This window comes from Austrofundulus limnaeus, unplaced genomic scaffold (assembly GCF_001266775.1).
Source record: "Austrofundulus limnaeus strain Quisiro unplaced genomic scaffold, Austrofundulus_limnaeus-1.0 Scaffold223, whole genome shotgun sequence".
In the NCBI taxonomy this organism is placed as follows: domain Eukaryota; kingdom Metazoa; phylum Chordata; class Actinopteri; order Cyprinodontiformes; family Rivulidae; genus Austrofundulus; species Austrofundulus limnaeus.
This window is the reverse complement of record NW_013952625.1, coordinates 512,277-524,382: the sequence shown is the minus strand read 5'-3', so window position 1 is coordinate 524,382 and position 12,106 is coordinate 512,277. Positions and strand designations below refer to the sequence as shown.

At 39.1% G+C, this 12,106-nt stretch overlaps 1 protein-coding gene across 2 annotated transcripts in view; it reads right to left on the bottom strand.

Moving 5' to 3' along the window:
• Positions 1-7,984: 7,984 nt before the first annotated feature.
• Positions 7,985-12,106, bottom strand: part of LOC106525336 (carboxypeptidase Z) — a 19,652-nt gene continuing 15,530 nt past the window's right edge. For both annotated transcript variants that reach the window (XM_014019529.1, XM_014019530.1), the window contains 4 exons: positions 10,920-11,055; positions 10,630-10,769; positions 10,380-10,479; positions 7,985-8,501 (listed from right to left, as the gene is read on the bottom strand). In XM_014019529.1, the coding sequence (XP_013874983.1) occupies positions 8,143-8,501; positions 10,380-10,479; positions 10,630-10,769; positions 10,920-11,055 (735 nt within the window). In that variant the 3' untranslated portion in view covers positions 7,985-8,142. The remainder of the gene's footprint in view (positions 8,502-10,379; positions 10,480-10,629; positions 10,770-10,919; positions 11,056-12,106) is intronic.

The following is a 12,106-nucleotide window of genomic DNA, read 5'->3' as shown; positions in this document are numbered from 1 at the left end:
GTCCCAGACGGAGCAGTGAAGGGAAACTAGAATTGAGCGGAGCTGCGTAGGAAGGCAAGGGCCAGGCTAGAGTAATGTATGAAGGGCTCCATTTGATTGGTGAAATACTTCAAGCTTCTGTCTGAGTGACAAAACTCATAAATGCAAACAGTTTATGCATTTGTTGTAATATGCATATTGCACAAGCAGTTATTGCAATGACGGTACATTTTCAATATACAGTATTGTGCAGCCCTAGTTCAGAGAGTGTGACTTGTGTCACACTATCCTCCTCAGTTCAGAGAGAATATATCTTTATTTTTTAACCTTGTTTTACATCCCTAAAGATGAAAGAAAACACCTGGTGAAAACATAATTTTATGTTTGTTAACTTTTCCGTTTATCAATAGAGCTCAAACAGAGAGGACTACAGAGGAGTGGAGGAACCACCATTCCAACAGAATACCATATTATAACTGTATAACTAAATTAGAACTAAACCTATATAATTACCATGTTATTACATTTATGTTTTTTTACAGTACAAAACGCATGAAGTACACTTGAGTGTACAGATAATTATTTCTTTAAAAATAAAGATAGAAAAAACTTTTTTTTTTCAAACCTTGTTTTACATCCCTAAGGATGTATAAAAACACTTAGTAAAAAAATCCTGACTGAGTTTATCATAATTCATGCACAAAAGGGTTAATAGCTACACGTGGTTCAGTTGGTAGAGCTGATTGTTCTCAGCAAGAAGGTYRCCAGATCAAWTCCCGGCCCGGSAACCTTTCTGGGTAGAGTTTGCATGTTCTCTCCGTGCATGCATGGGTTTTCTCCAGGTACTTCAGCTTCTTMCCACAGACCAAAAACATGACTGTTAGGTTAATTTGTAACTCTAATTGTCTCTGGGTGTGAGTGAGAGAGAGAATGGTTGTTTGTCTCCTTTGTCTCTACGTGTTCCTGTGATGGACATGCGACCTGTCCAGGGTGTACACTTGCTCAGTGACTGCTGGGTATGGGCACCAGTGACCTCTGTGTAGAAGCGGGTATAAAGGATGGATGGGTAGTCAATAGCTATATGAATGTAAAGGTGTTTTAGCAAGTACAAGCTAACAGCTTTATAAATGTAAAAGTGTGTTAGCTAGTGCTAGCTAAAACTTACAGCTACATACTGTAAATTTAAAGTTGTATTAGCGACAACTAGCTAACAACTTCTGCAGTGTAAAAATGTATCAAATAGTGCTAACTAACAGCTGAATACTTACAGGTCAGGTTGTATAGATTGTTTGTCATTTTGCAAGTATACGAACGTATAGAGCAATCCACAGATTTTTTTCAAAAACTCAGTTTCAAATTAATTTAACATGTCAGAGTCTGTAGGACGTTTAAAAAAAATAATTAACAATCCACTTCCAACCCACTCTTCTGCTATAAATTCCTACGTCCTCCTTTCCGTCTGATTTTGCTGCAGCCAACAGTCTGCCTTTGTGGTCCTCGGTGCAGTGTGATGCTGTTTTCCCGACTTTATTTAAGTTTAAACAGAACTAAACCATCACAGCTCCATACAAGAGTTKGTACACACATCAGTGTYGACACAGTCACATGACTCGTGATCTAAAAATAGCCTGAGTGAAGGTCCCCCATTATACAGCTAGACTCTGTTTTAAGACTCCAAAAATGCATGCATTTATTATGGCTGCTATTTAAAAATATAATAGTTGCAATAATTAGTTTTTTATTGTTAATGAAATTTTTAAATATGTCTTACATGTTATAATCTCTATTTGGATTGAAAACACCCAATTACATTGTTTGAGTGCATAAATGCAGAGAAATATGTTATTGGCTTGTAATGCTAATATTAGTTAGCTTACTGAGCACAATAATAAACAAATCCTAATGCTTTTGTGTGTGTCTTTTCATTTGAACAGAAATGTTGTTTTCTGTTTCAAATGGTGGGGAAAATAATTGTTTAAAAAGTGTGCAGAGAAGTGTAGTCAAGGTCTAAGAGTTCATTCTGGCCTCACAACATTGTGTAAACTATCAGATTTGTCAGCTCAGTATATTTTCTTGCTCAAATAGATTATTTTTTAAGCTTTACAAGACACATTTTGTGTAGTGTCATGAGCAAATTGAACTTCTAACTTGGCCGATGTTGACATTTCTACTCAGCTGTAATCATCTCGTCACCCGGTGTTGATGCTCTGTTTGATTCCAGGCAAAGATCAACTCTTGGCAAATATTAGACTGAAATCATCCAACACATTACCCCTTTGGACCACTCTATGGCTTTAAGTGACTAAATGTCTTTGTGTTTTATTTACTTCTGCGGCCTTAAACCTGACACGTTATTCAGGCAATAGAACAACTAAAGTTGTTTTTATGACTGTTGTCCTCTAGACAAATTCTCTAACTCTCTGGGTAACAGTTGTAACATAACAATGTATCTTTTTCTGCCTCTGTGTCAGCTTTAAATGCAGTTGTGGGACCTCGCCAGATGAAATGTGCAAAGACAGTTTCACAATTGCCAGGGGTGTTATTCTAAGATCAGGCTGGAATCAGAAGTTTTGTCGGTTTCAGTTAACCAGGGCGCTGCTAAATGGCTTAAACCAAGCTTCAGTGCACGCGGCCAAGGCTTTGAGATATTGCTGCACGACAGCTAAAGTAGTCGGGCGCATCACAAACATGTAGCCAGCCCCTTAAGAGCCCCTGGGCTTTCTCTTCTTCATGACTGACTTTTAAAGTGTTTTATCCCTGGGACACAGCGATAATGTGCATTAAGATCAAGAACACTTATTTCAATAGTGCTTTATGTTTTATTCTGGTTCTAAATTCAGCTGCGTCTAGACTGCGCTCTGCTGAGAATAGCTCATGTAAAATATAATTTGTAAACTATTCCTGCTTTTGTCAATTTTGCAGCCAGACCTACCTGAGTACTCATAATCGGGAATCCCTAGATTATTTAACCTTGGTTTAGTAATCTACCAGTTGACCCTAGAGTCGCGTCCTCCAAGTCACAATCCGGGTGTTTCCCACCCTGTTACATTTATTGGCGTTGTTGNAATTAACAATCCACTTCCAACCCACTCTTCTGCTATAAATTCCTACGTCCTCCTTTCCGTCTGATTTTGCTGCAGCCAACAGTCTGCCTTTGTGGTCCTCGGTGCAGTGTGATGCTGTTTTCCCGACTTTATTTAAGTTTAAACAGAACTAAACCATCACAGCTCCATACAAGAGTTKGTACACACATCAGTGTYGACACAGTCACATGACTCGTGATCTAAAAATAGCCTGAGTGAAGGTCCCCCATTATACAGCTAGACTCTGTTTTAAGACTCCAAAAATGCATGCATTTATTATGGCTGCTATTTAAAAATATAATAGTTGCAATAATTAGTTTTTTATTGTTAATGAAATTTTTAAATATGTCTTACATGTTATAATCTCTATTTGGATTGAAAACACCCAATTACATTGTTTGAGTGCATAAATGCAGAGAAATATGTTATTGGCTTGTAATGCTAATATTAGTTAGCTTACTGAGCACAATAATAAACAAATCCTAATGCTTTTGTGTGTGTCTTTTCATTTGAACAGAAATGTTGTTTTCTGTTTCAAATGGTGGGGAAAATAATTGTTTAAAAAGTGTGCAGAGAAGTGTAGTCAAGGTCTAAGAGTTCATTCTGGCCTCACAACATTGTGTAAACTATCAGATTTGTCAGCTCAGTATATTTTCTTGCTCAAATAGATTATTTTTTAAGCTTTACAAGACACATTTTGTGTAGTGTCATGAGCAAATTGAACTTCTAACTTGGCCGATGTTGACATTTCTACTCAGCTGTAATCATCTCGTCACCCGGTGTTGATGCTCTGTTTGATTCCAGGCAAAGATCAACTCTTGGCAAATATTAGACTGAAATCATCCAACACATTACCCCTTTGGACCACTCTATGGCTTTAAGTGACTAAATGTCTTTGTGTTTTATTTACTTCTGCGGCCTTAAACCTGACACGTTATTCAGGCAATAGAACAACTAAAGTTGTTTTTATGACTGTTGTCCTCTAGACAAATTCTCTAACTCTCTGGGTAACAGTTGTAACATAACAATGTATCTTTTTCTGCCTCTGTGTCAGCTTTAAATGCAGTTGTGGGACCTCGCCAGATGAAATGTGCAAAGACAGTTTCACAATTGCCAGGGGTGTTATTCTAAGATCAGGCTGGAATCAGAAGTTTTGTCGGTTTCAGTTAACCAGGGCGCTGCTAAATGGCTTAAACCAAGCTTCAGTGCACGCGGCCAAGGCTTTGAGATATTGCTGCACGACAGCTAAAGTAGTCGGGCGCATCACAAACATGTAGCCAGCCCCTTAAGAGCCCCTGGGCTTTCTCTTCTTCATGACTGACTTTTAAAGTGTTTTATCCCTGGGACACAGCGATAATGTGCATTAAGATCAAGAACACTTATTTCAATAGTGCTTTATGTTTTATTCTGGTTCTAAATTCAGCTGCGTCTAGACTGCGCTCTGCTGAGAATAGCTCATGTAAAATATAATTTGTAAACTATTCCTGCTTTTGTCAATTTTGCAGCCAGACCTACCTGAGTACTCATAATCGGGAATCCCTAGATTATTTAACCTTGGTTTAGTAATCTACCAGTTGACCCTAGAGTCGCGTCCTCCAAGTCACAATCCGGGTGTTTCCCACCCTGTTACACATGTATGAGACTTTGAGTAACATCAAACAACACTAATATTTTATTGCCATTAAGGATTTTGCTCAGTTTGTTTTCTTCTTTTAAAAAACAGTGCTTGAGTTTGACATGCATATACATTTGAACAATACATGTCACAACTCTTTCCTCTGATGTGTTTTATTCTGAAGTTTAAGGATTGATTATGCTGATGTTAAATTTCTATCTCCCCAACACACTCCACATACCTGACCTACATGAATCTATGAAAGTGTCACGATGTAACTCCGAGTATCACGTCAGTGGAAATACTCAAGGAAATAATCGAGGGCACTATAGACCAGCTGTGGGRAGCATTATGCAGAACTAAGGAACAAAGTGAGGGACACAGAAYATAAAGTGACACTAATGAACATAAATCACAAACAGCTGGTGAACAAACTACTCCAGGTTCTAGGCTGRTGAGGCACTGCCTTCATCAGAGTCCTACAGAGTAGTTTAGTCACATTTGATTAGCAGAGGTTAACAAGTTATGTTTCATTTCCCATTATACTGTATATGGACCAAGCTAACCAAAAAGCTTCAGTAATCTGATAAACAAGATCTTAACTCTGCTAATGCTACAGATTTTTAAAAATCTAGCGGAAGCTAACGCTAACAGCTAAGATTGCTTAATCTGTACCACTGACACAAACCTGTTGGTAGTTTTTTATTGGTTTARCTTGAAGGTAGGTGGGATCAGCTATGGCTTGTGATACTTCCAGTTTAACTCTTTCAGAATAAAATAATTTCCTTGATCAAGTTTATATTTTATAAATACTTGAAGTTAATCAAACAGCAAATGGCAAATACTTTCTCTACCTTATTTTATACATGGTCAATTTTTGTTTTTGTTATTTAAACATTGTTAAATGTATTTTATTTCTTTTTGATGCTCTTGGTTTAGTTTAGCTGCTAATGATGCTACACACTGACATGTTCAGCACTGCTTGTAAGAGAGGACAGTTTTTATTTAATTAGATATAAATGGCATAAAAATAGGAGCTTTACACTTGAAAATTTTTTTCAGTGGATTTAAAATGAGCAGAACTTAATTTAGCAGAATCTAATCGGTTTGCTAATGCTTTCCAGATTAGCATAATCCACTAAATGAGAAGCTCGTTCCGCTAGTAACAGATTACTACCTATCAGTATTCTTTACACACATAAAACTATAGCTCACGTGATGCACACTTCATTAAAACAAAGTTGTTGTGTCCTTTATAAAGTCCATGCACTATTCACAACATCCCATCTGAGTCCAGATATGAACACAAACTGAAGAAAGGCAGAGAAAGAAAAAAAGTGGTTCCTTTCAGGACATCCACATATCCACTGTTTTGTTTAAAAAATGTTTGGTTTTCTTTACATTACCTCCTGCTTCCATTGCAAGTCCAATTAAGCTTGGATRTAATCCTCTATTCTAAAAGTCAAGTTACATACATCAGCTAAACTGTGGAAAAAGAGAATAWGTAATAAAARTTTTTGAAACGTTTTACTGGTGATRCACAGAGACATAGTCTAGTCCCACTGAGGGAATGCTCAATCCAAAATGAGACACAGCCATAAAGTTAAATAGCATATATGTGTTTATATCATATTTAATATATGAAATATCTCACATATACCTCCATGGGCACAGCTCGCTGCTGCCGTTCATCCATCTCAGCCTGGAGTTTGAACAGGAATGGGACACATGGACAGTTCAGTGTCCTGCCCAGAGACTGCATACAGGTGGAATCAAACCTCCAACTCTCTCATGGAGGATGACTGCTCTGACCACTGATCCACAGCCACCCAGAGCTTTACAGAAACCCATCAAAACAAGTMAAAACAAAGAAACACATCAAAAAGATGYCTTATTTGAGCTGAATCAGGACTTGGTATGTCTTGTGTTTTGGGTCAAAAGGAACAACAGACCAATCATCATAAAGCCTTTTATATCCTCTATACGTTCTCCGTCACACTTATYATCAAACATCCCAGCTCTGTTAAAGTGGAATCTCTTTAACCCCACTGGGTTAGGAGGCTATCTGCGATTGGTAAAGTTTTGTACACACATCCGCTCGACTGCTCCCATTATCCTCGCTTCACAGGTCCGTTTAGGGTTTGTAACGAAGGAAGAGGCTTATTATCACCCTCTGGAGGAGCTGTCTGCACGTCTGCTCTGTGATCACTGCTGCATGACAAGCAAACTGAACCTGACATGGAGCCAGCATTAAAAGAAACATTTAATGCTTGTTTTACAATCATGGGAATTATGAGGAGAAACTGTTTAAATTTATAAATAAAATAAAAAACAGCAGCAGAATCCAGAAGAAAATAATATTAGATAAAGTGAGAATTGGTTGTAAAGAGGGTTTGGGCCACAATGAAATTTTTTTCTCTCAGAATTCTGAGATAAAAGTTAAAATTCTGACTTTTATCGTAGAGTTAAATAACCGTGGAGTGAGCCGCACCTATCCCGTCCACCTGTTAGCACCTGTGACAACATGGAGGAGCAGGAAAGGCGATCATGTAGGGCGTCAGCTCACAGCTGTCATGGCAGCTGTTAAATTTACAGCAAGCCCAACTGGATCTGTGTCATCATGTTCTTGTAATATTTTCACATGATGACTTTAATGCTTTGCAGCACCCTCTGCTGGACACAAGTAAGAAGGCAACACAGATTTTGCTTTCACAAAATGAAGTGTTGATCTTTCAGCCTGTAACAGTATTTGATGATATTTGTTTGGTTTATTTGTTGGACCTGCAGGCATCTGTGATAAAAAATATTCTGGGTAATGTGGCACAGTGCAGATTATTTTTTTAATCTACAGTAAAGTGAAACACTGTAAGGTTTATACCTTTTGCAATATTTTCTTATTGCTTTGAAATAACCTTTATTAGGTGTTTATAAGGTAAATGTTCATCAAATAACCCAAAGTGTCATCAAGTGCTCTGCAGCTCTACCAGAACGTTCAGATGTCTTTGACAATGTCTGTTTCTGAGGTAAACCCAGGTTCTGTCACATCCTCAGGCTTAGACAAACTATTAATCTCATGGAAAACATATGGGATTAACTATAAACCTGCTAAAATCTGACAGGTCATCATCTATCTGYAGTCCCAGCCTTACAGCAAGTTGGGTTTTTTTAAACAAACTTTTAAGAAGAATTTAAAAAAGATGCAAAACAACAAATTCTCCCACAGAAAACCTATTAGATCAGATGTTTTTCAGCCTGTCCCCTAGTGGCCACATGATTTCAATAAATACCTTGTCATATAGAGTTTTTGTAAACTCTTTTATTATTCAATAATAATAAGTGACATCACGTTATTTATGGAGATTTTAAACCAGGTGGTAACACGACACGTGAAAGTGAGAAAAACGTGCACAACACAAACACCAGGCACTTTCATTGTACGATGAAAAGCTCATCGTATTAAAAGCTCTAATAGTGTTTGAGGAGCCAGGTGGGTGCTGGGCCTCCCACAGAGACAAAGTAGTTCCACCACCAGGGCTTCTCCGCTCGCTCCTCGCGGTTCTGGTTCAGCTCAGACAGCATGGTGTACTGCGTGTACTGGTTGAATGGGTCAAAACGCTCGTAGGTGRCTGTGGACGGGAAGCTGTTTTGGTCTTCAGGCACGTCCGACTCTGGAGGAACTTTCTGCAGCAAAAAGTCCACCCGGCCGGCCTTCTGCATGCGGGAGGGCAGGTGGACCTTCTTCGTGGCTCTGGTGAAGCCGGGGGCCGAGGCGGTCACGATGTGGATACCAGGGGGGAGGAGGCGCCAGTAGTCGCCATTTTCAGCTGGACGAGAACAGAAAGACTCAGGGTTTGGCATACTAGTTCGAATGGTTCAGGTCCATAAAAATGTTTGGACTAGCAAATTATTATTTGTTTTACATATTTTTGTATTAAAGGACACAAAAACATTTTTATAATCCTTTGAAATGGTCTTGATCATTAGCTTTTCAGGCTTTCTGGAGGTCTTTTAAAGTTTTTTTAGATTATTGTTTTTTTCTCTCACTCATTTTTTCCCACTACTTTTCAAATTGTTTTTTTTTTACAGTTAAGTTGCTTAATTCGAATGAATGAAAAAGACATAAAAAGTTCCCTAATTCTAGGTATTGAGCACAGATCAGCACATAATGACTTAGTAAAGAACCTGTCTTTAATGAGGTTTGGCTGCATGGAGTCACACAGTGGCCGTGCTAACATGTAGCTAGTTCATGTATCCTTGCATGTAGCTGATTTGTGGTCCACTTTTGCCCAGATTCTCAAATCCAGACACTTTAAAAGCCTAAATGCAATGTTCTTTAATGTTCAAAGCATATTTGGATATTTAACTAGCCTGGCCCTTGCCTTCCCATGCAGCTCCGCTCAATTCTAGTTTCCCTTCTCTGCTCCGTCTGGGACTTCTCCCATTGAGATGGATTTGGCTGGCAGATTTTTAGCCGGGCCAATCAGAGAACAGAAGGAGGAGCTTTGAACGACATCGACTTTCTGCTCAGTGTCTGCTAGTTATTTTAGCATACGGCAGTGGAGGAAGTGAATGAAGCCAGTCTGTGTTGATAAGGCTTCCAAATTAAATTAAATTTGTCTGACAAAGCAGCAGCTCTCATTTAGTCGTCTCGTTTGGCTCGGAACTTCTCTCCTCTCAGCAGGGTCTTTTACAGCACACGTGATTTCCGGTTAGCTTCTTAGCTTAGCCTCCGTCACACCGACATACATCACAGCCAACTGATCCAATCATTTTAAACTTCAGCAGAGGCTACGCCTCCTGCAAGAAATTGATTCTCTATGCATCAAGTCCAGACCCTTGTACGAAGCAAAGTGAAGGACAGGGTCTGGTTTAAACCAGGCTAATATTTAACTAGAAATTAGCTCAAGTACGAGCTAGCTAATAGAACTTCCAAGGAAAAGTTTAATACTAGTAACATGCAGCTACAAAAAAGTTTGTTCTAATTTTTTTGTTTTATTTTTTAGTTTAGTTTAATTTATCTAACATGTCAGAGCCTGTAGGATGATTTAAAAAACAATAAATAACATCAAACAGCCATCTTCCAACCTGTTCTGCTGCTAGAAATAAGTTACTTCCCCCCTCTCCTTTCCTCCTGCTTCGCAGCAGGCGCTTTCATGTCCGCACCTGACACCACCACACCCCCCCACCCCCCGCGCGCGCGTGGGTGCGAGTTGGACTTTTTGCAAAATTTATGGATTTTTAGGGCTCTTTATACAGGTAAACTACTTTTATTCCTGATTTAAACCAGCGATCATGTGAGCAGCTGTATGCTTTTATTTTTTTCTGTCAGGCTGTCGGAGCGCTCCTCCTCCTCTGTCCGAGGCTGGTGTGGGGTGAAAATCCTCCACCTCAGACGTTCAGAGATGTAGCTATCTGCGATACTGTGGTCACTCTCCATGTAGCATCAATTATGCTAATGCTAGCTGTCTGTCACGTTCTCTTGTCCTGGCCACACCTCCGCTCTCTAACCCCCCCTACCCTACCCACTTTGATGCATTTTTCAAATTTCGCCTTGGGGCGGAGTTATCTTTTCACGGGGGGGGGGGGGGGGGGGTAAGATGCACTTTAACTATTCTTCAAGACCACTTCAGATAAAAACAAGACTGTCAATAAAAGCATGTGTTTATTTTTGTTTAAAAGGATGCATCTATGATTCTTCTAACCTGAGATGATGTCATGTCTTATCCCTTTCACGGATATCTGTGCACCTTTAATCCCATTTCCCTCCTCATCTTTTACAAGGCCTTTAATTCCTCGATGAGCCTGACGGGTGACAAAAAACACGTTAGTTTCTCATTTCTCCACAAAATACTCGAAGAAAAATACTGGAGTTCAGATTTTTGTTTTGTTTTGTTTTGGGGTTTTTTTATTCTCGGGTATCATCTGAGTACAAAACAAAAGATCAAGTCTTACTGCTTCTATGAAGGCAATCAGAGCATCTTGGTTCTCATGCCACATTTGGAAGAGTTCCTCCTCTGGGGGGAATTTATCACAGCCCAGCTCCACCGTCACCTCAAAACAGTTGGTGTGTAAGTAGTTGAAGTCCTGCATGCCTGAGCAGACACACAAAYCCAGAAATGATCAAAAAATAAAAATAAAAAACTCTCACACTTTTTGTCATTGCCTGATCTTACAGTGACCTCTACAGGCCCTGGATGAAATCACATTTATTTCACTTGACTGAGGAATGCTCCTCTGCTCACCGCCTGTGATGCTGTACCACTGCGCTCCATTAATGGTMCCTTTCTGGCTGTCTGCACTGGAAAAACCACAAGGGGAATCTTCACTGGACATGGATTTGTGGGCATCTGCATACGTGCTTGCAAGAAGTTTAAAAACCTAAAAAATAATAATAATAATAAAATAAGGAAGTTTCATCACTTTGTTTGTTGATAGTCTGACCCTCTGGTCTGACCCATTGCTTCACGTCATGCCTCATTGACCAGTGAACCAAACATTTTTATCTTCTTTTGTCCAACATGTTTCTCACTGCTGTCGGACTTAAAGTCCATTTGACATCAAATTTTTGTAATAAAAATAATAATATTAATAATTTCACATTGCTGAGATGTACAGTTGTCGAGATTTTGGCATGTGAAGTAACAGGAAGTGATGTCACAGGGGAATGACAGCAAGAAAACAGAGCATTTCTACAATGACTGAGAAACAGACTGTAGAGCAGAATCTGATGTTTCTTTAGATTATTTTAGTCACTGTGAGAGTGAGATGAAGAAGAGTCAGAGTTCAAAAAATATTGTTTCCAAAGGTGGGCACAGTTTCGCCAATCATTTAATAGCAGAAYTAGCTTCTCATTTAGTGGATTAGCATTTTAGCTAAAAAAAAATTGACTACATATAAAATATGGTGGAGAAAATATTTGCTATAAGTTGTTTGACTGTTTGACAGTATTTATAAAAATACAAACTCGATCAAAGATATGCTTTTATTCTCAAAGGGTTCAACTGGAATTATCACAAGTTAGACAGAGATATAACTCTGCACTGGATTGGCCRATTTGCCACAGATGATCCCACCCACCTTTAAAATAAACCAACAGAAAACTAACACCAGTTTTGTGTCAGTCCCACCAGTCTTCCACTGGAAGGAGATGATGAGTGACAGTCTAAACATAAACTGTTAGGTTCGGACAGGAACAGATCCAGGGCGCAGGCAGGCTCAAAAATATAACAAAAATTTATTTATAAATAACTGAAGGAGGGCTGCTGGCAGCAAACTTACTAGTATGGAGAGTCACAGGCACGAGGGGAACAGAGCACGAGGAACACATGGAACAAACAACAATGATCCGACCAAAGACAGAGACAGGACAGGGCTTAAATACACAGCAAACTAATCAGGGAACAGAAAACACCTGGAGAGAAACACAAGG